Source organism: Carcharodon carcharias, chromosome 8 (genome assembly GCF_017639515.1).
Source record: "Carcharodon carcharias isolate sCarCar2 chromosome 8, sCarCar2.pri, whole genome shotgun sequence".
Taxonomy (NCBI): Eukaryota; Metazoa; Chordata; class Chondrichthyes; order Lamniformes; family Lamnidae; genus Carcharodon; species Carcharodon carcharias.
In genome coordinates this window covers 114,241,158-114,267,300 of record NC_054474.1, presented here as the reverse complement: position 1 = coordinate 114,267,300, position 26,143 = coordinate 114,241,158, and the positions used below count along the sequence as shown (strand labels likewise).

The following is a 26,143-nucleotide window of genomic DNA, read 5'->3' as shown; positions in this document are numbered from 1 at the left end:
GCCATAGGCCTGTTTTTGTAATTGGACAATTTCCAAATTCCCCTGAGAGGAGCTCTTGTCATTCAAGCTCATTACCTTTGTTGCTTTAACCTTGCAGTGTGGAAATTATGTCCATTATTATCTAAGGTGCGGCCTGTGCGACTCCACAGCTGCAGTAAGACCACAAATCCTGTTGGGAGCGCCAGCGAGATAGAGCTTCAATTCCACACAGAAGGGGTGGTGATCAACCCCCGCCCCGGATAGGAAAGTTGCTTTGGACGGACGGTTTATCGGGAAGGACCGGAAGTAATCTTGGGCGGACTGTTAATCGGGAAGGTGGGGGTGATGGTAAGTGAGAGCCGGGATTCGGTACATTGTTCCCCTGGTAACGGGTCGGGACGGTGGGCTATGGTGACGCTCTCTCTCTCTGTTTCAGGCTCTGACCATCCGCACGGAGCTCGGGGACATGAAGCTGGAATTGTTCAGCGAGAGGGCCCCAAGGAGCTGTGAGGTAGATCTGCTCACTGATAGTTAGTGATGGGGCTGGTTGGCGCTGGTGAGTGATGGGGCTGGTTGGCGCTGGTGAGTGATGGGACTGGTTGGTGCTGAAGAGTGATGGGACTGGTTGGTGCTGGTGCTTGGCTCAGGTTTACTCACCAGGCAGGGTCCTGCTGTTGATCTGCTCTGCTTTTGCCGTGAAGCTTTTTCCAGGATTTTCCCCATCGCTCTGAGTTTAGGCAGCAGAAGAAATAGTGTGGATGAGGAGAAGAGGTGAGAGCAGTGCTGAATGGATATCTCCCTGATTGGTGCACAACTCCCAGGTTGGTCACCATTGCTTTTCAACAGATACATAAATGACCTGCATGAGGCTATAGGGAAAGTAATTTTAAAATCTGCTGATGCTTCAAATTTAGCAACACAATAAACTGTGGGCAGGATAGTAAATTATGGGAGGGCATAGTGAAATAAGCAGAAACACTTCAGAGTGGCAACAAGGTTTAGCAGGCTGATATAACACTGGTAATGACAGGTCTGTCACAGTATAACACTAGGGTACAGGACTGGTGGAGACAGGTCTGTCACTGTCTAACACTGGGATATTGCACTGATGGGACAGGTCTGTCATTGTATAACACTGGGGTACAGTACAGGTGGGGCCACGTCTGTCAAGGTATAACACTGGGGTACAGTACTCGTGGAGGCAGGTCTGTCACTGTACAACACAAGGGTACAGTACTGGTGTGGCCAGGTCTGTCACTGTTTAACATTGGGATACAGTACTGGTGGAGGCAGGTCTGTCACTGTATAACACTGGGGTACAGTATTGGTGGGGACGGGTATGTCACTGTATAAAATGGGTGCAGGACTGGTGGGGACAGGTCTGTCACTGTATAACACTGGGATAATATACTGGTGGGGACAGATCTGTTACTATATAACACGGGTACAGTATTGGGAACAGATCTGTCACTGTATAACACGGGACAAGTCTGTCATTAACACGGGTACAGTACTGGTGGGGACAGGTCTGTCACTACAACACTGGGGTATAGCACTGGTGGTGACAGGTCTGTCATTATAACACTGGGATAATGTACTGGTGGGACAGGTCTGTCACTGCATAACACTGGTGTACAGAACTGGTGGGGACAGATATGTTTCTGTATTACACTGGGATACAGTGGTAGGGACAGGTCTGTCACTGTATAACACTGGGGCACTGTACTGGGGACAGGTCTGCCACTGTATAGTTCTGTATAACAGGTCTGTCACTGTATAATGCTGGGGGAGAGGACTGATGGGGACAGACCTGTCACTGTACAACACTGGGGTACATTAATGATGGGTACAAGTCTGTGACTGTATAATACTGCGATACTATACAGGGGCAACAGGCCTGACACTGTATAACACTGTGGTACGGTACTGGTGCAGGCAGACCTTTCATTGTATAATACTGCAGTACAGTACTGGTGCGCATAAGTCTGTCACTTTATAACAGTGGGGTACAGTACTGGTGGGGACAGGTCTGTCACTGTATAACACGGGGACGAGGACTGATGGGAACAGACCTGTCACTGTACAAAACTGGGGTACTGTAATAATGGGTACAGATCTGTGACTGTATAATGCTGTGATACAGTACTGGTGGTGACAGGCCTGTCAAAATATAACACTGGGGTGCAGTACTGTTGCGGTCTGACCTGTCACTGTGTAACACTGTGATAGAGGACTGATGGGGACAGATCAGGCACTGTATAAATCTTGGGTACAGCACTGGTAGGGACAGGTCTGTCACTTGTATAACACTGGGGTACAGTAATGATGGGTACAGGTCTGTGATTGTATAACATCGGGGTACAATACTGGTTGGGACAGGTCTGTCATTGCACAGTACCGCAGTACAGGACTAGTGGGGACAGTTCTTTCACTTTATATCACTGGGGTGCAGCACTGGTGGGCACAGGTCTGTCACTGCATAACACAGGAGTACAGTACTGGTGGGGACAGGTCTGTCACTGTATAACACTGGGGTACAGTACTGGTGGGGACAGGTCTGTCACTGGATAACACTGGGATACAGTATTGGTGGGGACAGGTCTGTCATTGTATAATACTGAGGTACAGTATTGGTGGGGACAGGTCTGTCACTGTATGACACGGGTGTTACAGTTCCATCTCTGCCCTTCCACTTAAAGCTGCTTCTCTTCCTGTTTTCCCTCTTCTCTAGAACTTCCTGGCACTGTGTGCTAGTGATTACTACAATGGCTGCCTATTTCATCGCAATATCAAAGGCTTCATTGTGCAGACTGGAGACCCGACAGGTAAGGTTCCCACCACATTACCCCTGGTTTCAGCCACCCGAGCCCTAAGCTCTGGAATACTCCTGTACACCTCTCCACCTCGCTACCCCGCTTTCCCACCGGAGGACCATTTGCTTATCTGCTCTAATATCTCCCTGTGTGGCTTGGAGTTAGATTTTGTTTGAGAATCACTCCCATCTAAACGCTGTTGGATGTTTCACTGTGTTAAAGGTGCTATATAAATACAGATTGGTGTTATATTAAAAGTGCTATAATTTTGTGACCAAGATGGGAGGAATGCACTGTCTGTCTCTAGTTCCACGACTCCACAGGTAACAGCATATATTTAAATGATTTCTCTAGCTAGCTATATGACCAAATCTGTGCTTTACCTATGAATCTCAGAATGAGCACTTAGTGCCCAAGTTTCTTCAATAAACCACAAAAATTTTTAGTTTATTATAAAACCAGTCTTGTCGAGTAGAAGACAAAGCTTATCATCATACAGTATGAAATGGTTGGTTTCTCAGGGCTGGTCTGTGAAACAGTTGATGATTCTGCACTGCTTTTTCAGGTGGACTTGAGGAAAATTGTAGGCACTCAATTGCAGAATGTAGAGCAACTCAGGAACAGCCTCTATTCCCTTGCAGCTTTGGACTGGCTCTGGACTGGAAAGAGCTGTGGTCTTCTTGCAGTTGCTCCTTGTATTCTCCTCAAAAGCAGAACCAGTGACCAGTTTTTAGCACAGTTTTCCAGGGATGGATTTTTTTTCAAAGCTATAAACCACCATGTGACCCTGCTGTAAACAGTCCACTGGGGACAAGAGGTTTCCAGCTTCTTTAAAACTGCTGAATTACCTTTTCTTGTAAAATGCTGCCTTGTTCAGGAACAGTCCTTGCGTTAATCCTTTAAGGGACAGTGACTTTTAAAACACCACAAATTCTTCCAGAATGTTCTTACTCATTGAAGATGAACTGCAGCAGCAGAATTGTACTCGAACACAATCTATAACATCATGTCCCTGACACGTACCCCACTCTACCATCAAGCCAGGGGATCAACCCTGGTTCAATGAAGAGTGCTATGCCAGGGGCAGCACGAGGCAGACCTAAAAATGAGGTGTCAATCTGGTGAAGCAACAACACAGGACTACTTGTGTACCAAACAGCATAAGCAGCAAATTATAGACAGGGCTAAGCGATCCCACAACCACCAGATCAGATCTAAGCTCTGCTGTCCTGCCACATCCAGCTGTGAATGGTAGTGGACAATTAAACAACTCACTAGAGGAGGAGGAGCTCCACAAATATCCCCATCCTCAATGATAGAGGAGCCCAGCACATCAGTGCAAAAGATAAGGCTGAAGTATTTGCTACAATCTTCAGCCAGAAGTGCCGAGTGGATGATCCATCTCGGCCTCCTCCAGAGGGCCCCAGCATCACAGATGCCAGTCTTAGGCCAATTCAATTCACTCCACGTGATATCAAGAAATGGCTGAAGGCACAGGTTACTGTATAGGCTAAGTTCCCTGACAATATTCCAGCAATAGTACTGAAGACTTGTGCTCCAGAACTTGCCATGCCCCTAGCCAAGCTGTTCCAGTGCAGCTACAACACTGGCATCTACCTGGCTATGAGAGAAATTGCCCAGGTATGTCCTGTACACAAAGAGCAGGACAAATCCAACCCAGCCAATTACCGCCCCATCTGTCTACTCTCAATCATCAGTAAAGTAATGGAAGGGGTCATCAACGGTGCTAATCAAGCAGCACTTGTTTAGCAATAACCTGCTCACTGTTGCCCTGTTAGGGTTCCGCCAGGGCCATTCAGCTCCTGACCTCATTACAGCCTTGGTTCAAACATGGACAAAAGAGCTGAACTTCTGAGGTGAGATGAGAGTGACTGCCCTTGATATTAAGGCAGCTTTTGACTGGGTGTGGCATCAAGGAGCCCTAGCAAAACTGGATTCAGTGAGAATCGGGGGGAAAACTCTGCTGGTTGGAGTCATACCTAGCAGAAAGGAAGATGGTTGTGGTTGTTGGAGGTCAGTCATCACAGCTCCAGGACATCACTGCAGGAGTTCCTCAGGGTAGTGTCCTCGACCCAACCATCTTCAGCTGCTTCATCAATGACCTTCCTTCCATCATAAGGTCAGAAGTGGGGATGTTCGCTGATGATTGCACAATGTTTGCACCATTCATGATTCCTCAGATACTGAAGCTGTCTGTGCCCAAATGCAGCAAGACCTGGACAACATCCAGGCTTAGGCTGACAAGTGGCAAGTAACATTCGTACCACACAAGTATCAGGCAATGACCATCTTCAACTTGAGAGGGTCCAATCATCGCCCCCTGATGTTCAATGGCATTACCATCACTGAATCTCCCACTATCAACATCCTGGGGGTTACCATTGACCAGAAACTGAACTGGACCAGCTATATAAATACTGTGGCTACAAGAGCAGATCAGACGCTAGGAATCGTGTGATGAGTAACCCACCTCCAGACACCCCAAAGCCTGTCCACCATCTACAAGGCACAAGTCAGGAGTGTGATGGAATACTCTCCACTTGCCTGGATGAGTGCAGCTCCCACAACACTCAAGAAACTTGACACTGTCCAGGACAAAGCAGCCCACTTGATTGCCACCACATCCACAAACATTCACTTCCTCCACCACCGATGCACAGTAGCAGCAGTGTGTACCATCTACAAGATGCACTGCAGAATGCACTGAAGCTTGACACCAGCCACAACAAAACAGCCTGCTTGATTGGCACCTGATCCACTCCCTTAAAGATTCACTCCCTCCACCACTGACATATGGTAGCAGGAGTATGAACCATCTACCAGATGCACTGCAGAAACTCACCAAGGCTCCTTAGACAGCACCTTCCAAACCCACGACTGCTACCATCTAGAAGGACAAGGACAGCAGATAGTTGGGAACACCACCACCTGGAAGTTCCCCTTCAAGTCACTCACCATCCTGACTTGGAAATATATGATCGTTCCTTCACTGTCACTGGGTCAAATCCTGGAACTCCCTCCCTAACAGCACTGTGGGTGTACCTACACCACATGGACTGCAGTGGTTCAAGAAGGCAGCTCACCACCACCTTCTCAAGTGCAACTAGGGATGGGCAATAAATGGCGGCCCAGCCAGCGAAGCCCACATCTTGTGAATGAATAATTTGTTTTGAAAATTCTGTGATTAAAGTGTTTTTGATAATATAAATACAGATTGGCGTTTTTGTTGTGGTAATTGCCTACATTGTGATGTTTCCCACAGACACTGGGAAAGGAGGTTCCAGTATCTGGGGGAGGAAGTTTGAAGATGAAATTAATGAACATCTTAAGGTAATACAACAGTTCATATTTAAAGTCTTTCTTGCTCATTGAAATGCAATTACCAGGGAATGACAGTGAGATCAGCTATAACATTCCAAAATTCCCTGGATTCTGGAAAGGTTCCAGTGGATTGGAAAAATGCCAATGTAACACCCTTATTCAAAAAGCGGGGGAGGCAGAAAGTAGGAAACTATAGTCCAATTAGTTTAACCTCTGTCGTTGGGAAATTGTTGGAATCCATTATTAAGGATCGAGTAATGGGGCATTTGGAAAGTCAAAATGCAAACCATCAGAGTCAGCATGATTTTATGAAGAGTAAATCGTGTTTGACTAATTTGCTAGAGTTCTTTGAAGATGTGACAAGCAAAGTGGATAATGGGGATTCTGCAGATGTAGTATATCTGGACTTCCAGAAGGCCTATGATATGCCGCACAAAAAATTAATACATAAGATGAGGAGTTAGGGTTAATATATTAGCTTGGATAGAAGATTGGCTAACCAACAGAAAGCAGAGAGTCGGGATAAATGGGTCTTTTCCTCAATGGCAAGCTGTAACTAGTGGGGTGGCACAGGGTTCAGTCCTTGGGCCCCAACCATTTACAATCTATATTAATGATTTGGATTCAGGGATAGAAGGTACTATAAAGCTAACTTTGCAGATGACACCAAAATGGGTGGGAAAGTAAGTTGCAAGGAAGAAATAAGAAACTTACAAATGGATATGGACAGGTTAGGTGAATGGGCCAAAATTTGGCAGATGGAGATTAACATGGATAAGTGCAGAGGGATTTGGTTGTCCTTGTGCATGAAGCACTGAAAGCTAGTGTACAGGTACAGCAGGTAATAAGGAAAGCAAATGGAATTTTGGCATTTATTGCTAAAGGAATAGAGTATAAAAATAGGGAAGTATTGTTGCAACTGTACCAGGTGAGACCGCACCTGGAGTACTGTGCACAGTTTTGGTCCCCTTACTTGAGGAAGGATGTAGTTGCACTGGAGGTTCAGAAGAGGTTCACTAGATTGATTCCAGAGATGTGGGGCTTGTCTTATGAGGAGAGATTGAGCAGTTTAGGCCTATACTCGCTAGAGTTTAAAAGGATGAGAGGAGATCAAATGAGATATATAAGATGCTAAAGGGGATAGACATAGTAGACGTGGAGCAGATGTTTCCCCTTTTGGGGCATTCTAGAACGAGAGGTCATAGTTTTAGGCTAAGGGGTGTAGATTTAAATAAGAGATGAGGAGGTATTACTTTTCTCAAAGGGTCATGAATCTGTGGAATTCACTACCTCAGAGTGCAGTGGATGCTGAATAAATTTAAGGAGGAGATAGACAGATTTTTAACGAGTAATGGGTTGAAAGGTTATGGGGAGAGGGCGGGAAATTGGAGTTGAGGCCAAAACGAGATCAAATGAATGAATGAGCTTCCCGTGAATGAATGGCGGGGCAGGCTCAAGGGGCTGAATTGCCTACTCCGCCTCCACGTTCTTATGTTCTCATGTTCTATCAGAGTGGCTCCCAGTGAGATCAGTGTGACTGCCGGCGAGTAACAATGAGATCAGTGTGGCTCGCAGGGAGACGGTGGCGCGGCTCGCAGTGAGACGGTGGCGCGGCTCGCAGTGAGACGGTGGCGCGGCTCGCAGTGAGACGGTGGCGCGGCTCGCAGTGAGACGGTGGCGCGGCTCGCAGTGAGACGGTGGCGCGGCTCGCAGTGAGACGGTGGCGCGGCTCGCAGTGAGACGGTGGCGCGGCTCGCAGTGAGACGGTGGCGCGGCTCGCAGTGAGACGGTGGCGCGGCTCGCAGTGAGACGGTGGCGCGGCTCGCAGTGAGACGGTGGCGCGGCTCGCAGTGAGACGGTGGCGCGGCTCGCAGTGAGACGGTGGCGCGGCTCGCAGTGAGACGGTGGCGCGGCTCGCAGTGAGACGGTGGCGCGGCTCGCAGTGAGACGGTGGCGCGGCTCGCAGTGAGACGGTGGCGCGGCTCGCAGTGAGACGGTGGCGCGGCTCGCAGTGAGACGGTGGCGCGGCTCGCAGTGAGACGGTGGCGCGGCTCGCAGAGAGACGGTGGCGCGGCTCGCAGAGAGACGGTGGCGCGGCTCGCAGTGAGACGGTGGCGCGGCTCGCAGTGAGACGGTGGCGCGGCTCGCAGTGAGACGGTGGCGCGGCTCGCAGTGAGACGGTGGCGCGGCTCGCAGTGAGACGGTGGCGCGGCTCGCAGTGAGACGGTGGCGCGGCTCGCAGTGAGAGCGGGGCGCGGCTCGCAGTGAGAGGGGGGCGCGGCTCCCAGTGAGATCAGCGTGGCTCCCAGCGAGATCACAGTGACTGCCAGTGGGTGACAGCGAGATCAGTGTGCGACTCCCAGCAGGATCGGTGCGCGACTCCCAGCAGGATCGGTGCGAGACTCCCAGTGTGACCAGGGTGCAACTGCCCGTGAGATCGGGGTGCGGCTCCCAGTGAGATCAGCGTCGCTCCCAGCGAGAGCACTGTGAGTGCCAGTGGGTGACAGCAAGATCAGTGTGTGACTCGCAGTGGGACCGGGGAGCGACTCGCAGTGGGACCGGGGCGCGACTCGCAGTGGGACCGGGGCGCGACTCGCAGTGGGACCGGGGCGCGACTCGCAGTGGGAGCGGGGCGCGACTGCCCATGAGACCGGGGTGCGACTGCCGGCGAGATCACAGAGACTGGCAGTGGGTGACAGCGAGATCAGTGTGCGACTCACAGCAGGATCAGTGCGCGACTCCCAGTGAGATTGGGGTGCAGCTCCCAGTGAGATCAGCGTGGCTCCCAGCGAGATCACTGTGACTGCCAGTGGGTGACAGCGAGATCAGTGTGTGACTCCCAGCGTGACCGGGGCGCGGCCCGCAGCGTGACCGGGGCGCGGCCCGCAGCGTGACCGGGGCGCGGCCCGCAGCGTGACCGGGGCGCGGCCCGCAGCGAGATCACAGTGACTGCCAGTGGGTGACAGCGAGATCAGTGTGCGACTCCCAGCAGGATCTGTGCGCGACTCCCAGTGAGATCGGGGTGCGGCTCTCAGTGAGATCAGCGTGGCTCCCAGCGAGATCACTGTGACTGCCAGTGGGTGACAGCGAGATCAGTGTGTGACTCCCAGCAGGATCAGTGCGAGACTCCCAGCGAGACCGGGGCGCGGCTCGCAGCGAGATCACAGTGACTGCCAGTGGGTGACAGCGAGATCAGTGTGCGACTCCCAGTGTGACCGGGGTGCGGCTGCCCGTGAGACCGGGGTGCGGCTGCCCGTGAGACCGGGGTGCGGCTGCCCGTGAGACCGGGGTGCGGCACCCCATGTGACCGGGGTGCGGCTGCCCGGCGAGAGCGGGGTACGACTGCCCGGCGAGAGCAGAGCGTGACTGCCAGTGTGACCGGGGTGCGACTCCCAGCAAGATCAGCGTGACTGCCAGTGGGTGACAGCGAGATCAGTGTGCGCCTCCTAGCAGGATCAGTGCGCGATTCCCAGTGTGACCGGGGTGCGACCGCCAGTGTGACCGGGGCGCGACTCCCAGCGAGAACAGCGTGACTGCCAGTGGGTGACAGCGAGATCAGTGTGCGCCTCCTAGCAGGATCAGTGCGCGACTCCCAGTGTGACCGGGGTGCGACTCCCAGTGTGACCGGGGTGCGACTCCCAGCGAGATCAGCGTGACTGCCAGTGGGTGACAGCGAGATCAGTGTGCGCCTCCTAGCAGGATCAGTGCGCGATTCCCAGTGTGACCGGGGTGCGACCGCCAGTGTGACCGGGGTGCGACCGCCAGTGTGACCGGGACGTGACTCCCAGCGAGAACAGCGTGACTGCCAGTGGGTGACAGCGAGATCAGTGTGCGCCTCCTAGCAGGATCAGTGCGCGACCCCCAGTGTGACCGGGGTGCGACCCCCAGTGTGACCGGGGTGCGACCCCCAGTGTGACCGGGGTGCGACCCCCAGTGTGACCGGGGTGCGACCCCCAGTGTGACCGGGGTGCGACCCCCAGTGTGACCGGGGTGCGACCCCCAGTGTGACCGGGGTGCGACCCCCAGTGTGACCGGGGTGCGACCCCCAGTGTGACCGGGGTGCGACCCCCAGTGTGACCGGGGTGCGACCCCCCAGTGTGACCGGGGTGCGACCCCCCAGTGTGACCGGGGTGCGACCCCCAGTGTGACCCGGGTGCGACCCCCAGCGTGACCGGGGCGCGACCGCCCGCGAGAGCAGGACGCGGCTCCCCGCGAGAGCAGGGCGCGGCTCCCATTGAGATCAGCGTGGCTCCCAGCGAGATCACTGTGACTGCCAGTGGGTGACAGCGAGATCAGTGTGACCCCAGTGAGACCGGGGCGCGACCCCCAGTGAGACCGGGGCGCGACCCCCAGTGTGACCGGGGCGCGACCCCCAGTGTGACCGGGGCGCGACCCCCAGTGTGACCGGGGCGCGACCCCAGTGTGACCGGGGCGCGACCCCCAGTGTGACCGGGGCGCGACTCCCAGCGAGATCAGCGTGACTGCCAGTGGGTGACAGCGAGATCAGTGTGCGCCTCCTAGCAGGATCAGTGCGCGATTCCCAGTGTTACCAGGGTGCGACCGCCAGTGTGACCGGGGCGCGACTCTCAGCGAGAACAGCGTGACTGCCAGTGGGTGACAGCGAGATCAGTGTGCGCCTCCTAGCAGGATCAGTGCGTGACTCCCAGTGTGACCGGGGTGCGACCCCCAGTGTGACCCGGGTGTGACCCCCAGTGTGACCGGTGCGCGACTGCCCGCGAGAGCAGGGCGCGGCTCCCAATGAGATCAGCGTGGCTCCCAGCGAGATCACTGTGACTGCCAGTGGGTGATAGCGAGATCAGTGTGGCTCCCAGTGAGACCGGGGCGCGACCCCCCGTGTGACCGGGGCGCGGCCCCCCGTGTGACCGGGGCGCGGCCGCCCGTGTGACCGGGGCGCAGCCGACGTGAGACCGGGGCGCGGCCGCCCGTGAGACCGGGGTTAGACTCCCAGTGTGACCGGGGTGCGGCTCCCAGCGAGATCACTGTGACTGCCAGTGGGTGACAGCGAGATCAGTGCGGCTTCCAGCGAGAGACAGTGAGAGCAGTGCGCGGCTCCCAGTGTGACCGGGGTGCGACTGCCCGTGAGAGCGGGGCGCGGCTCGCAGCGAGAGCGGGGCGCGGCTCGCAGCGAGAGCGGGGCGCGGCTCGCAGCGAGAGCGGGGCGCGGCTCGCAGCGAGAGCGGGGCGCGGCTCGCAGCGAGAGCGGGGCGCGGCTCGCAGCGAGAGCGGGGCGCGGCTCGCAGCGAGAGCGGGGCGCGGCTCGCAGCGAGAGCGGGGCGCGGCTCGCAGCGAGAGCGGGGCGCGGCTCGCAGCGAGAGCGGGGCGCGGCTCGCAGCGAGAGCGGGGCGCGGCTCGCAGCGAGAGCGGGGCGCGGCTCGCAGCGAGAGCGGGGCGCGGCTCGCAGCGAGAGCGGGGCGCGGCTCGCAGCGAGAGCGGGGCGCGGCTCGCAGCGAGAGCGGGGCGCGGCTCGCAGCGAGAGCGGGGCGCGGCTCGCAGCGAGAGCGGGGCGCGGCTCGCAGCGAGAGCGGGGCGCGGCTCGCAGCGAGAGCGGGGCGCGGCTCGCAGCGAGAGCGGGGCGCGGCTCGCAGCGAGAGCGGGGCGCGGCTCGCAGCGAGAGCGGGGCGCGGCTCGCAGCGAGAGCGGGGCGCGGCTCGCAGCGAGAGCGGGGCGCGGCTCGCAGCGAGAGCGGGGCGCGGCTCGCAGCGAGAGCGGGGCGCGGCTCGCAGCGAGAGCGGGGCGCGGCTCGCAGCGAGAGCGGGGCGCGGCTCGCAGCGAGAGCGGGGCGCGGCTCGCAGCGAGAGCGGGGCGCGGCTCGCAGCGAGAGCGGGGCGCGGCTCGCAGCGAGATCACTGACTGCCAGTGGGTGACAGCGAGATCAGTGCACGACTCCCAGTGTGACCGGGGCGCGGCTCGCAGTGTGACCGGGGCGCGGCTCGCAGTGTGACCGGGGCGCGGCTCGCAGTGTGACCGGGGCGCGACTGCCCGTGAGACCGGGGCGCGGCTCCCAGTGTGACCGGGGCGCGACAGCCCGTGAGAGCGGGGTGCAGCTGACCGCGAGAGCGGGGCACGGCTCCCAGCGAGATCACAGTGACTGCCAGTGGCTGACAGCGAGATCAGTGCACGACTCCCAGTGTGACCGGGGTGCGACAGCCCGTGAGAGCGGGGTGCGGCTGCCCGGCGAGAGCGGGGTGCGACTGCCTGGCGAGAGCAGAGCGCGACCGCCAGTGTGACCGGGGTGCGACTCCCAGCGAGATCAGCATGACTGCCAGTGGGTGACAGCGAGATCAGTGTGTGCCTCCTAGCAGGATCAGTGCGCGGCTCCCAGTGAGACCGGGGCGCGACCCCCAGTGTGACCGGGGCGCGGCCCCCCGTGTGACCGGGGCGCGGCCCCCCCGTGTGACCGGGGCGCGGCCCCCCGTGTGACCGGGGCGCGGCCCCCCCGTGTGACCGGGGCGCGGCCCCCCCGTGTGACCGGGGCGCGGCCCCCCCGTGTGACCGGGGCGCGGCCCCCCCGTGTGACCGGGGCGCGGCCCCCCCGTGTGACCGGGGCGCGGCCCCCCCGTGTGACCGGGGCGCGGCCCCCCCGTGTGACCGGGGCGCGGCCCCCCCGTGTGACCGGGGCGCGGCCCCCCCGTGTGACCGGGGCGCGGCCCCCCCGTGTGACCGGGGCGCGGCCCCCCCGTGTGACCGGGGCGCGGCCCCCCCGTGTGACCGGGGCGCGGCTCCCAGCGATATCACTGTGACTGCCAGTGGGTGACAGCGAGATCAGTGAGCGACTCCCAGTGTGACCGGGGCGCGGCCGCCCGTGAGACCGGGGTTCGACTCCCAGTGTGACCGGGGTGCGGCTCCCAGCGATATCACTGTGACTGCCAGTGGGTGACAGCGAGATCAGTGCGGCTTCCAGCGAGAGACAGTGAGGGCAGTGCGCGGCTCCCCGCGGGAGCAGTGCGCGGCTCCCAGTGTGACTGGGGTGCGACTGCCCGTGTGACCGGGGCGCGGCTGCCCGTGTGACCGGGGCGCGGCTGCCCGTGTGACCGGGGCGCGGCTGCCCGTGTGACCGGGGCGCGACTGCCCGTGAGACCGGGGCGCGACTCCCAGTGTGACCGGGGTGCGACTGCCCGTAAGAGCAGGGCGCGGCTCCCAGCGAGATCACTGTGACTGCCAGTGGGTGACAGCGAGATCAGTGTGGCTCCCAGCGAGAGACAGTGAGAGCAGTGCGCGGCTTCCCACGGGAGCAGTGCGCGGCTCCCAGTGTGACCGGGGTGCGACTGCCCGTGAGAGCGGGGCGCGGCTCGCAGCGAGGGCGGGGCGCGGCTCGCAGCGAGGGCGGGGCGCGGCTCGCAGCGAGGGCGGGGCGCGGCTCGCAGCGAGGGCGGGGCGCGGCTCGCAGCGAGGGCGGGGCGCGGCTCGCAGCGGGGGCGGGGCGCGGCTCGCAGCGGGGGCGGGGCGCGGCTCGCAGCGGGGGCGGGGCGCGGCTCGCAGCGGGGGCGGGGCGCGGCTCGCAGCGGGGGCGGGGCGCGGCTCGCAGCGGGGGCGGGGCGCGGCTCGCAGCGGGGGCGGGGCGCGGCTCGCAGCGGGGGCGGGGCGCGGCTCGCAGCGGGGGCGGGGCGCGGCTCGCAGCGGGGGCGGGGCGCGGCTCGCAGCGGGGGCGGGGCGCGGCTCGCAGCGGGGGCGGGGCGCGGCTCGCAGCGAGGGCGGGGCGCGGCTCGCAGCGAGATCACTGACTGCCAGTGGGTGACAGCGAGATCAGTGCACGACTCCCAGTGTGACCGGGGCGCGGCTCCCAGTGTGACCGGGGCGCGGCTCCCAGTGTGACCGGGGCGCGGCTCCCAGTGTGACCGGGGCGCGGCTCCCAGTGTGACCGGGGCGCGGCTCCCAGTGTGTCCGGGGCGCGGCTCCCAGTGTGACCGGGGCGCGGCTCCCAGTGTGACCGGGGCGCGGCTCCCAGTGTGACCGGGGCGCGACTCCCAGTGTGACCGGGGCGCGACTCCCAGTGTGACCGGGGCGCGACTCCCAGTGTGACCGGGGCGCGACTCCCAGTGTGACCGGGGCGCGACTCCCAGTGTGACCGGGGCGCGACTCCCAGTGTGACCGGGGCGCGACTCCCAGTGTGACCGGGGCGCGGCTCCCAGTGTGACCGGGGCGCGACTCCCAGTGTGACCGGGGCGCGACTCCCAGTGTGACCGGGGCGCGACTCCCAGTGTGACCGGGGCGCGACTCCCAGTGTGACCGGGGCGCGACTCCCAGTGTGACCGGGGCGCGACTCCCAGTGTGACCGGGGCGCGACTCCCAGTGTGACCGGGGCGCGACAGCCTGTGAGAGCGGGGTGCAGCTGACCGCGAGAGCGGGGCACCGCTCCCAGCGAGATCACAGTGACTGCCAGTGGGTGACAGCGAGATCAGTGCACGACTCCCAGTGTGACCGGGGCGCGACTCCCAGTGTGACCGGGGCGCGACTCCCAGTGTGACCGGGGCGCGACTCCCAGTGTGACCGGGGCGCGACTCCCAGTGTGACCGGGGCGCGACTCCCAGTGTGACCGGGGCGCGACTCCCAGTGTGACCGGGGCGCGACTCCCAGTGAGACCGGGGCGCGACAGCCTGTGAGAGCGGGGTGCAGCTGACCGCGAGAGCGGGGCACCGCTCCCAGCGAGAACACAGTGACTGCCAGTGGGTGACAGCGAGATCAGTGCACGACTCCCAGTGTGACCGGGGTGCGACAGCCCGTGAGTGCGGGGTGCGGCTGCCCGGCGAGAGCGGGGTGCGACTGCCTGGCGAGAGCAGAGCGCGACCGCCAGTGTGACCGGGGTGCGACTCCCAGCGAGATCAGCATGACTGCCAGTGGGTGACAGCGAGATCAGTGTGTGCCTCCTAGCATGATCAGTGCGCGATGCCCAGTGTGACCGGGGTGCGACCGCCAGTGTGACCGGGGTGCGACCGCCAATGTGACCAGGGCGCGACTCCCAGCGAGAACAGCGTGACTGCCGGTGGGTGACAGCGAGATCAGTGCGCGCCTCCTAGCAGGATCAGTGCGCGACTCCCAGTGTGACCGGGGCGCGACTGCCCGCGGGAGCAGGGCGCGGCTCTCCACGAGAGCAGGGCGCGGCTCCCAATGAGATCAGCGTGGCTCCCAGCGAGATCACTGTGACTACCAGTGGGTGACAGCGAGATCAGTGTGGCTCCCAGTGAGACCGTGGCGCGGCTCCCAGTGAGACCGTGGCGCGGCCCTCAGTGTGACTGGGGCGCGGCCCCCAGTGTGACCGGGGCGCGGCCCCCAGTGTGACCGGGGCGCGACCCCCAGTGTGACCGGGGCGCGGCCCCCAGTGTGACCGGGGCGCGGCCCCCAGTGTGACCGGGGCGCGGCTGCCCGTGAGAGTGGGGCGCGGCTGCCCGTGTGACCGGGGCGCGACTGCCCGTGAGACCGGGGTGCGACTCCCAGTGTGACCGGGGTGCGACTGCCCGTAAGAGCAGGGCGCGGCTCCCAGCGAGATCACTGTGACTGCCAGTGGGTGACAGCGAGATCAGTGTGGCTCCCAGCGAGAGACAGTGAGAGCAGTGCGCGGCTTCCCACGGGAGCAGTGCACGGCTCCCAGTGTGACCGGGGAGCGACTGCCCGTGAGAGCGGGGCGCGGCTCGCAGCGAGAGCGGGGCGCGGCTCGCAGCGAGAGCGGGGCGCGGCTCGCAGCGAGAGCGGGGCGCGGCTCGCAGCGAGAGCGGGGCGCGGCTCGCAGCGAGAGCGGGGCGCGGCTCGCAGCGAGAGCGGGGCGCGGCTCGCAGCGAGAGCGGGGCGCGGCTCGCAGCGAGAGCGGGGCGCGGCTCGCAGCGAGAGCGGGGCGCGGCTCGCAGCGAGAGCGGGGCGCGGGGCGCGGCTCGCAGCGAGAGCGGGGCGCGGCTCGCAGCGAGAGCGGGGCGCGGCTCGCAGCGAGAGCGGGGCGCGGCTCGCAGCGAGAGCGGGGCGCGGCTCGCAGCGAGAGCGGGGCGCGGCTCGCAGCGAGATCACTGTGACTGCCAGTGGGTGACAGCGAGATCAGTGCGCGACTCCCAGTGTGACCGGGGCGCGGCTCGCAGTGTGACCGGGGCGCGGCTCGCAGTGTGACCGGGGCGCGGCTCGCAGTGTGACCGGGGCGCGACTGCCAGTGTGCCCGGGGCGCGACTGCCAGTGTGCCCGGGGCGCGACCGCCAGTGTGACCGGGGCGCGACTCTCAGCGAGATCAGCGTGACTGCCAGTGGGTAACAGCGAGATCAGTGTGCGCCTCCTAGCAGGATCAGTGCGTGACTCCCAGTGTGACCGGGGTGCGACTCCCAGTGTGACCGGGGTGCGACTCCCAGCAAGATCAGCGTGACTGCCAGTGGGTGACAGCGAGATCAGTGTGTGCCTCATAGCAGGATCAGTGCGCGATTCCCAGTGTGACCGGGGTGCGACCGCCAGTGTGACTGGGGTGCGACCGCCAGTGTGACTGGGGTGCGACCGCCAATGTGACCGGGGCGTGACTCCCAGCGAGAACAGCGTGACTGCCGGTGGGTGACGGAGATCAGTGTGCGCCTCATAGCAGGATCAGTGCACGACTCCCAGTGTGACCCGGGTGCGACCCCCAGTGTGACCGGGGCGCGACTGCCCGCGAGAGCAGGGCGCGGCTACCCGCGAGAGCAGGGCGTGGCTTCCAGTGAGATCAGCGTGGCTCCCAGCGAGATCACTGTGACTGCCAGTGGGTGACAGCGAGATCAGTGTGGCTCCCAGTGAGACCGTGGCGCGGCTCCCAGTGAGACCGTGGCGCGGCTCCCAGTGAGACCGTGGCGCGGCCCCCAGTGTGATCTGGACGCGACCCCCAGCGTGATCTGGACGCGACCCCCAGCGTGATCTGGACTCGACCCCCAGCGTGACCGGGGCGCGACCCCCAGCGTGACCGGGGCGCGACCCCCAGCGTGACCGGGGCGCGACCCCCAGCGTGACCGGGGCGCGACCCCCAGCGTGACCGGGGCGCGACCCCCAGCGTGACCGGGGCGCGACCCCCAGCGTGACCGGGGCGCGACCCCCAGCGTGACCGGGGCGCGACCCCCAGCGTGACCGGGGCGCGACCCCCAGCGTGACCGGGGCGCGACCCCCAGCGTGACCGGGGCGCGACCCCCAGCGTGACCGGGGCGCGACCCCCAGCGTGACCGGGGCGCGACCCCCAGCGTGACCGGGGCGCGACCCCCAGCGTGACCGGGGCGCGACCCCCAGCGTGACCGGGGCGCGACCCCCAGCGTGACCGGGGCGCGACCCCCAGCGTGACCGGGGCGCGACCCCCAGCGTGACCGGGGCGCGACCCCCAGCGTGACCGGGGCGCGACCCCCAGCGTGACCGGGGCGCGACCGCCAGCGTGACCGGGGCGCGACCGCCAGCGTGACCGGGGCGCGACCGCCAGCGTGACCGGGGCGCGACCGCCAGCGTGACCGGAGCGCGACCCCCAGCGTGACCGGGGCGCGGCTGCCCGTGAGAGTGGGGCGCGGCTGCCCGTGTGACCGGGGTGCGACTGCCCGTGAGACCGGGGCGCGACTCCCAGTGTGACCAGGGTGCGACTGCCCGTAAGTGCAGGGCGCGGCTCCCAGCGAGATCACTGTGACTGCCAGTGGGTGACAGCGAGATCAGTGCTGCTCCCAGCGAGAGACAGTGAGAGCAGTGCGCGGCTCCCAGCGAGATCACAGTGACTTCCAGTTGGTGACAGCAAGATCAGTGCGCGACTCCCAGTGTGACCGTGGTGCGACTGCCCGTGAGAGCGGGGTGCGACTGCCTGGCGAGAGCAGAGCGCGACCGCCAGTGTGACCGGGGTGCGACCGCCAGTGTGACCGGGGTGCGACCGTCAATGTGACCGGGGTGCGACCGCCAGTGTGACTGGGGTGCGACTCCCAGCGAGATCAGCGTGACTGCCAGTGGGTGACAGCGAGATCAGTGTGCGCCTCCTAGCAGGATCAGTGCGCGACTCCCAGTGTGACCGGGATGCGACTCCCAGTGTGACCGGGGTGCGACTCCCAGCGAGATCAGCGTGACTGCCAGTGGGTGACAGCGAGATCAGTGTGCGCCTCCTAGCAGGATCAGTGCGCGACTCCCAGTGTGACCGGGGTGCGAGTCCCAGTGTGACCGGGGTGCGACTCCCAGCAAGATCAGCGTGACTGCCAGTGGGTGACAGCGAGATCAGTGTGCGCCTCCTAGCAGGATCAGTGCGCGATTCCCAGTGTGACCGGGGTGCGACCACCAGTGTGACCGGGGTGCGACCGCCAGTGTGACCGGGGCACGACTCCCAGTGAGAACAGTGTGACTGCCAATGGGTGACAGCGAGATCAGTGCGCGACACCCAGTGTGACCGGGGTGCGACCCCCAGTGTGACCCGGGTGCGATCCCCAGTGTGACCCCCAGTGTGACCGGGTCAGGACTGCCCGCGAGAGCAGGGTGTGGCTGCCTGCGAGAGCAGGGTGCGGCTCCCAATGAGATCAGCGTGGCTCCCAGCGAGATTACTGTGACTGCCAGTGGGTGACAGCGAGATCAGTGTGGCTCCCAGTGAGACCGTGGCGCGGCCCCCAGTGAGACCGTGGCGCGGCCCCCAGTGTGACCTGGGCGCGACCCCCAGTGTGACCTGGGCGCGACCCCCAGTGTGACCGGGGCGCGACCCCCAGTGTGACCGGGGCGCGACCCCCAGTGTGACCGGGGCGCGACCCCCAGTGTGACCGGGGCGCGACCCCCAGTGTGACCGGGGCGCGACCCCCAGTGTGACCGGGGCGCGACCCCCAGTGTGACCGGGGCGCGACCCCCAGTGTGACCGGGGCGCGACCCCCAGTGTGACCGGGGCGCGACCCCCAGTGTGACCGGGTCGCGGCTGCCCGTGAGAGTGGGGCGCGGCTGCCCGTGTGACCGGGGCGCGATTGCCCGTGAGACCGGGGTGCGACTGCATGTAAGAGCAGGGCGCGGCTCCCAGCGAGATCACTGTGACTGCCAGTGGGTGACAGCGAGATCAGTGTGGCTCCCAGCGAGAGACAGTGAGAGCAGTGCGCGGCTTCCCACGGGAGCGGGGCGCGGCTCGCAGCGAGAGCGGGGCGCGGCTCGCAGCGAGAGCGGGGCGCGGCTCGCAGCGAGATCACTGTGACTGCCAGTGGGTGACAGCGAGATCAGTGCGCGACTCCCAGTGTGACCGGGATGCGGCTTGCAGTGTGACCGGGGCGCGGCTCGCAGTGTGACCGGGGCGCGGCTCGCAGTGTGACCGGGGCGCGACTCTCAGCGAGATCAGCGTGACTGCCAGTGGGTGACAGCGAGATCAGTGTGCGCCTCCTAGCAGGATCAGTGCGTGACTCCCAGTGTGACCGGGGTGCGACTCCCAGTGTGACCGGGGTGCGACTCCCAGCGAGATCAGCGTGACTGCCAGTGGGTGACAGCGAGATCAGTGTGTGCCTCCTAGCAGGATCAGTGCGCGATTCCCAGTGTGACCGGGGTGCGACCGCCAGTGTGACCGGGGTGCGACCGCCAATGTGACCGGGGCGCGACTCCCAGCGAGAACAGCGTGACTGCCGGTGGGTGACAGCGAGATCAGTGTGCGCCTCATAGCAGGATCAGTGCGCGACTCCCAGTGTGACCCGGGTGCGACCCCCAGTGTGACCGGGGCGCGACTGCCCGCGAGAGCAGGGCGCGGCTCCCCGCGAGAGCAGGGCGTGGCTTCCAGTGAGATCAGCGTGGCTCCCAGCGAGATCACTGTGACTGCCAGTGGGTGACAGCGAGATCAGTGTGGCTCCCAGTGAAACCGTGGCGCGGCTCCCAGTGAGACCGTGGCGCGGCCCCCAGTGTGATCTGGGCGCGACCCCCAGTGTGATCTGGGCGCGACCCCCAGTGTGACCGGGGCGCGACCCCCAGTGTGACCGGGGCGCGACCCCCAGTGTGACCGGGGCGCGACCCCCAGTGTGACCGGGGCGCGGCTGCCCGTGAGAGTGGGGCGCGGCTGCCCGTGTGACCGGGGTGTGACTGCCTGTGAGACCGGGGCGCGACTCCCAGTGTGACCAGGGTGCGACTGCCCGTAAGTGCAGGGCGCGGCTCCCAGCGAGATCACTGTGACTGCCAGTTGGTGACAGCAAGATCAGTGCGCGACTCCCAGTGTGACCGTGGTGTGACTGCCCGTGAGAGCGGGGTGCGGCTGCCCGGCGAGAGCGGGGTGCGACTGCCTGGCGAGAGCAGAGCGCGACCGCCAGTGTGACTGGGGTGCGACCGTCAATGTGACCGGGGTGCGACTCCCAGCGAGATCAACGTGACTGCCGGTGGGTGACAGCGAGATCAGTGTGCGCCTCCTAGCAGGATCAGTGCGCGACTCCCAGTGTGACCGGGGTGCGACTCCCAGTGTGACCGGGGTGCGACTCCCAGTGTGACCGGGGTGCGACTCCCAGCAAGATCAGCGTGACTGCCAGTGGGTGACAGCGAGATCAGTGTGCGCCTCCTAGCAGGATCAGTGCGCGACTCCCAGTGTGACCGGGGTGCGAGTCCCAGTGTGACCGGGGTGCGACTCCCAGCGAGATCAGCGTGACTGCCAGTGGGTGACAGCGAGATCAGTGTGCGCCTCCTAGCAGGATCAGTGCGCGATTCCCAGTGTGACCGGGGTGCGACTCCCAGTGAGAACAGCGTGACTGCCTGTGGGTGACAGCGAGATCAGTGTGCGCCTCCTAGCAGGATCAGTGCGCGACACCCAGTGTGACCGGGGTGCGACACCCAGTGTGACCCGGGTGCGATCCCCAGTGTGACCCCCAGTGTGACCGGGTCACGAATGCCCGCGAGAGCAGGGCGTGGCTGCCCGCGAGAGCAGGGTGCGGCTCCCAATGAGATCAGCGTGGCTCCCAGCGAGATTACTGTGACTGCCAGTGGGTGACAGTGAGATCAGCGTGGCTCCCAGTGAGACCATGGCGCGGCTCCCAGTGAGACCGTGGCGCGGCTCCCAGTGAGACCGTGGCGCGGCTCCCAGTGAGACCGTGGCGCGGCCCCCAGTGTGACCGGGGCGCGGCTGCCCGTGAGACCGGGGCGCGACTCCCAGTGCGACCGGGGTGCGACTGCCCGTAAGAGCAGGGCGCGGCTCCCAGCGAGGTCACTGTGACTGCCAGTGGGTGACAGCGAGATCAGTGCGGCTCCCAGCGAGAGACAGTGAGAGCAGTGCGCGGTCCCCGCGGGAGCAGTGCGCGGCTCCCAGCGAGATCACAGTGACTGCCAGTTGGTGACAGCGAGATCAGTGCGCGACTCCCAGTGTGACCGTGGTGCGACTGCCCATGAGAGCGGGGTGCGGCTGCCCGGCGAGAGCGGGGTGCGACTGCCTGGCGACAGCAGAGTGCGACCGCCATTGTGACCCGGGTGCGACCGCCATTGTGACTGGACTGCGACCGCCAGTGTGACCGGGGTGCAACTCCCTGCGAGATCAGCGTGACTGCCAGTGGGTGACAGCGAGATCAGTGTGCGCCTCCTAGCAGGATCAGTGCGCGACTCCCAGTGTGACCAGGGTGCGACTCCCAGTGTGACCGGGGTGCGACTCCCAGTGTGACCGGGGTGCGACTCCCAGCGAGATCAGCGTGACTGCCAGTGGGTGACAGCGAGATCAGTATGCACCTCCTAGCAGGATCAGTGCGTGACTCCCAGTGTGACCGGGGTGCGACTCCCAGCGAGATTAGCGTGACTGCCAGTGGGTGACAGCGAGATCAGTGTGTGCCTCCTAGCAAGATCAGTGCGCGATTCCCAGTGTGACCGGGGTGTGACCGGGGTGCGACCGCCATTGTGACCGGGGCGCGACTCCCAGCAAGAACAGCGAGATCAATGTGCGCCTCCTAGCAGGATCAGTGCGCGACTCCCAGTGTGACCGGGGTGCGACCCCCAGTGTGACCGTGGCGCGACTGCCCGCGAGAGCAGGGCGCGGCTCCCAATGAGATCAGCGTGGCTCCCAGCGAGATCACTGTGACTGCCAGTGGGTGACAGCGAGATCAGTGTGGCTCCCAGTGAGACCGTTGCGCGGCTCCCAGTGAGACCGGGGCGCGGCCCCCAGTGTGACCGGGGCGCGGCCCCCAGTGTGACCGGGGCGCGACCCCCAGTGTGACCGGGGCGCGACCCCCAGTGTGACCGGGGCGCGACCCCCAGTGTGACCGGGGCGCGACCCCCAGTGTGACCGGGGCGCGACCCCCAGTGTGACCGGGGCGCGACCCCCAGTGTGACCGGGGCGCGACCCCCAGTGTGACCGGGGCGCGACCCCCAGTGTGACCGGGGCGCGACCCCCAGTGTGACCGGGGCGCGACCCCCAGTGTGACCGGGGCGCGACCCCCAGTGTGACCGGGGCGCGACCCCCAGTGTGACCGGGGCGCGACCCCCAGTGTGACCGGGGCGCGACCCCCAGTGTGACCGGGGCGCGACCCCCAGTGTGACCGGGGCGCGACCCCCAGTGTGACCGGGGCGCGACTCCCAGCGAGATCAGCGTGACTGCCAGTGGGTGACAGTGAGATCAGTGTGCGCCTCCTAGCAGGATCAGTGCGCGACTCCCAGTGTGACCGGGGTGCGACACCCAGTGTGACCCAGGTGCGATCCCCAGTGTGACCCGGGTGCGACCCCCAGTGTGACCGGGGCGCGACTGCCCGCGAGAGCAGGGCGCGGATCCCAATGAGATCAGCGTGGCTCCCAGCGAGATCACTGTGACTGCCAGTGGGTGACAGCGAGATCAGTGTGGCTCCCAGTGAGACCATGGCGCGGCTCCCAGTGAGACCGTGGCACGGCCCCCAGTGTGACCGGGGCGCGGCCTCCAGTGTGACCGGGGCGCGGCCCCCAGTGTGACCGGGGCGCGGCCCCCAGTGTGACCGGGGCGCGGCCCCCAGTGTGACCGGGGCGCGACTCCCAGTGTGACCGGGGCACAATTCCCGTTGGGACCCATGCCTGACTCCCAGTGAGTGACAATGGGACCTGCGTGCGACTCCCAGTGAGTGACAGTGATCTGTGATTCAGTTCATCCAGCTGTTCTGGTCTTTTTCAGCACAATGTCCGAGGGGTTGTGTCTATGGCGAACAGCGGCCCCAACACCAACGGTTCCCAGTTCTTCTTCACGTATGGGAAGCAGCCGCAGTTGGACATGAAGTACACAGTGTTTGGGAAGTAGGTTTATTCATTTCACGTCTTCCAGTAGCTGGTAGCCACAGGCTTCCTGACCCGGGGGGGTTTTAGTTCCTCGACTATGTTTTTCAGTTGCTCCCCCTGCCTGTCTTTGCAGGGGGATGTGCAGAATAGCAAAATAGCCACAACATAAGTAAGTGCCTGTCTCCCACTCTGATTGACCTGATCTGTGGCCATTAACATAATACATTACAGATATTTGAATCAATTCCTTTCTCTTTGTTTATAATGGGAGCTGCTCATGTAAACGTATCACGTAGTAAGTACTCTGTCCAGAGGTGCTGCAGCTCCATCAACTTGCAGACGTGTGTAATTACAGCGACTACGTAAGCAGGGTTACATTGCACCTTGTCTTCGATATTTTTCCAGGTCCATTGAGACCGACCTCCTTTATAATTGGTCGGAGCATTATCTATTGAGGAGTGTGCCTATACCACCTTGTTTCCTTACCATCCTGTAGAACACTGCGGTTAACAGCAGTGCCCACTGGAAGTGTCCTTTCCGTCTTTCACACATACACTCCTCCAAGCTTTGTAAAGGAACAATATTAATCTCCAGGTATATGTGTGGCTGGAAGAGGCCGAGTATGTTCAGACCAGCCCACACATGGATCGTGTGTTATTTGCGAACTACAGGTTGATGTGAGTTTTGGGCTGATACTGGGAGTTTCCTGTGCAGTGACAGTGAGCTCTGAATATAGCTGTGTACACTGAAGAGCAGCTACAAAGGGAGTTATGTTCACTGCTCATGGCTGCCTGTTAGTAGTGAGCACTCTGTGTAACAAAACCTGAACATGGGAACAGGAGGAGGCTATTTAGTTCCTTGAGCCCGTTCAGTGACCATACTCCATATTCCTCACTTTGCCCCATATCATTAATACCTAATGGATAATAATAAAAACCTATCAATCTCAGGTTTAAAGTTTACTATTGATCTATTGCCATTTGTGGAAGCGTTCCAAACTTCTCACACCCTGTGTGTGTAGAAATGTTTCCCAATTTCACTCTTGAAATATCAGGCTCTAATTTGTAGACTCGAGTCCTGGACTCGCCTTAATATATTGGAAACTTGAATCACATCGTCCCTTACTCTTCTAAATTCCAGAGAATACAACCCTTGTTTGTGTAAGCTCTCCTCCAAATCTCTCTCTCTCTTCCTTCCACCAGGGTAATCGATGGTCTGGAGACTCTTGATGAGCTGGAGAAGCTTCCGGTAAATGAGAAAACATTCCGACCACTGACCGATGTCCGCATCAAAGATGTTGTTATTCATGCCAATCCGTTCGCACTCTGATCTCAGGTGTGGCCACAGGCACCTATGGAGCTGAGCAATTTGAGCAAGATGCTGAGATTCCACTGAGACAGTTTGAAGCTGAGATCTGAGATCTGATCCCACCATTATACCTTAGCACTGCTCAGCTGGAGAGGGCCCACAGAAACCATATGGACCACAAAGGCTGTTGAGAAGGCTACCTATCGTCCTCACCTCACTCGCGCACACACTCTCTCCTGCACCTACCCCTCTTGCCTCTCCCCTCTCTCACTAGCTTCCCTCTCCTTTCTCTCCATGTCTCTCTACCTCTCCCTCACATTTTTCTCTGCCTCTTTCTCTCTTCTTGCTCTCTTTCCTTTCTCTCTGGGTTTCCCTCTATCTCTCTTTTCACCTCTCACTCTTTCCCATTTTTCTACTTCTTTCTCTCCCTCTTGTTCCCTCTTTCACTTGCTCTCTTCTCCCTCTCTTGCATACCTCCCTCTCTCTCCCCCCTCTACCTATCCATCTCTAGCTCCCCTCCTTTTTCTTTGTGTGTCTCTCCACCTCCGCTCTCCCATTTCTTTCTGCCTCTTTCTCTATCCTTGCCTCTGTACCTCCTTTTTCTCTTTGGGTCTCCCTCTGTCTCCTTCTCCCTCTCTCCACCTCATTCTATCTCCCATTTATCTGTGTCTTCCTCATTCCCTCTCTTTCTTTCTCCTCCCTCCCTCCTTCCTCCCCCCCCCCACTCTCAATTGAGTTCCTCCCCAACCCAGTAAACGGAAGGAATTACTAAATGAGTTGTATTAAACTGGAAGAAAGCTGAGCTTGCACACACAATCCATGTTGGAGGAGAGAACGTGCAAATTTAAGCTTCAGGTTATATCCTCAGTCCGAACACACCTGCTGATTCTTCTCAGCTCTTATTTTCCAGCAGGATTTTACTTTCTTTATATTTCATCTTTCCCCCCACCCTGCCCCCAACTGCTGCAGCAGGATCTGATGCTTTATCATTGGCTTGGGAACTGCCTGTGTGGACTGTTACTGCATTGGTTGATGCTGTTAATAACTGGGGCATCGGTTATTTGATGTGTCTTATCCAAAGCATTCAGGCTGCAGTCTGTGTTTAAATAAACTGGGGTGATCTACGGAATTCTTACGGAATATTTTTATATGCAAGGTGAAAGCTTAATTTCTGAGTTTTCGTTAAGGACAGTGATCTTTATATCAGCTGATGTAGGTACAAACACTGATGCAGGGGATGGGATTAAGGATTGCTGCATTCTTATGCTTTCTGTCTTGGCTGTGAATCTACAGACAGTGTCCTGAATATACTTGAGTTACAATCAAATAACTGTCCACAGATCAGGCATTGTTAGTGTGATGTGACCCTAGCGTACCCGGACATTGGTCTCCAGACAGGCTCAGCTTGGATTTTAACTGAGACAGACATTACAAGTTACACGGTGTCCTTGCTGGTTCCCAATTTAAAGAATATTAAATATTCCTTCTACTAGCTTGAACTCGTGGCTGTGATTTAATCTACAGTAATGTTCCAGAAGAATGCTTCCCATCCTGTAGCTTTCTGTATGATCACCTCTCCGAGC

At 61.3% G+C, this 26,143-nt stretch overlaps 1 protein-coding gene across 1 annotated transcript; it reads left to right on the top strand.

The window, feature by feature from the left end:
• ppil3 (peptidylprolyl isomerase (cyclophilin)-like 3) lies at window positions 1-25,684 on the top strand. The gene is made up of 6 exons (XM_041194248.1): window positions 1-327; window positions 416-490; window positions 2,711-2,804; window positions 6,076-6,143; window positions 23,152-23,270; window positions 24,455-25,684. Exons 1-6 carry the CDS (start codon window positions 325-327, stop codon window positions 24,579-24,581), a joined length of 486 nt encoding a protein of 161 aa, XP_041050182.1. The 5' UTR covers window positions 1-324; the 3' UTR covers window positions 24,582-25,684.
• The last annotated feature ends 459 nt before the right edge of the window (window positions 25,685-26,143 follow it).

Excerpts from the sequence above, each read along its gene's own strand:
- ppil3 (XM_041194248.1), top strand. Across the intron at positions 6,144-23,151 it reads AAATTAATGAACATCTTAAG|CACAATGTCCGAGGGGTTGT; the intron begins GTAATACAACAG and ends GGTCTTTTTCAG. Across the intron at positions 23,271-24,454 it reads AAGTACACAGTGTTTGGGAA|GGTAATCGATGGTCTGGAGA; the intron begins GTAGGTTTATTC and ends TCCTTCCACCAG.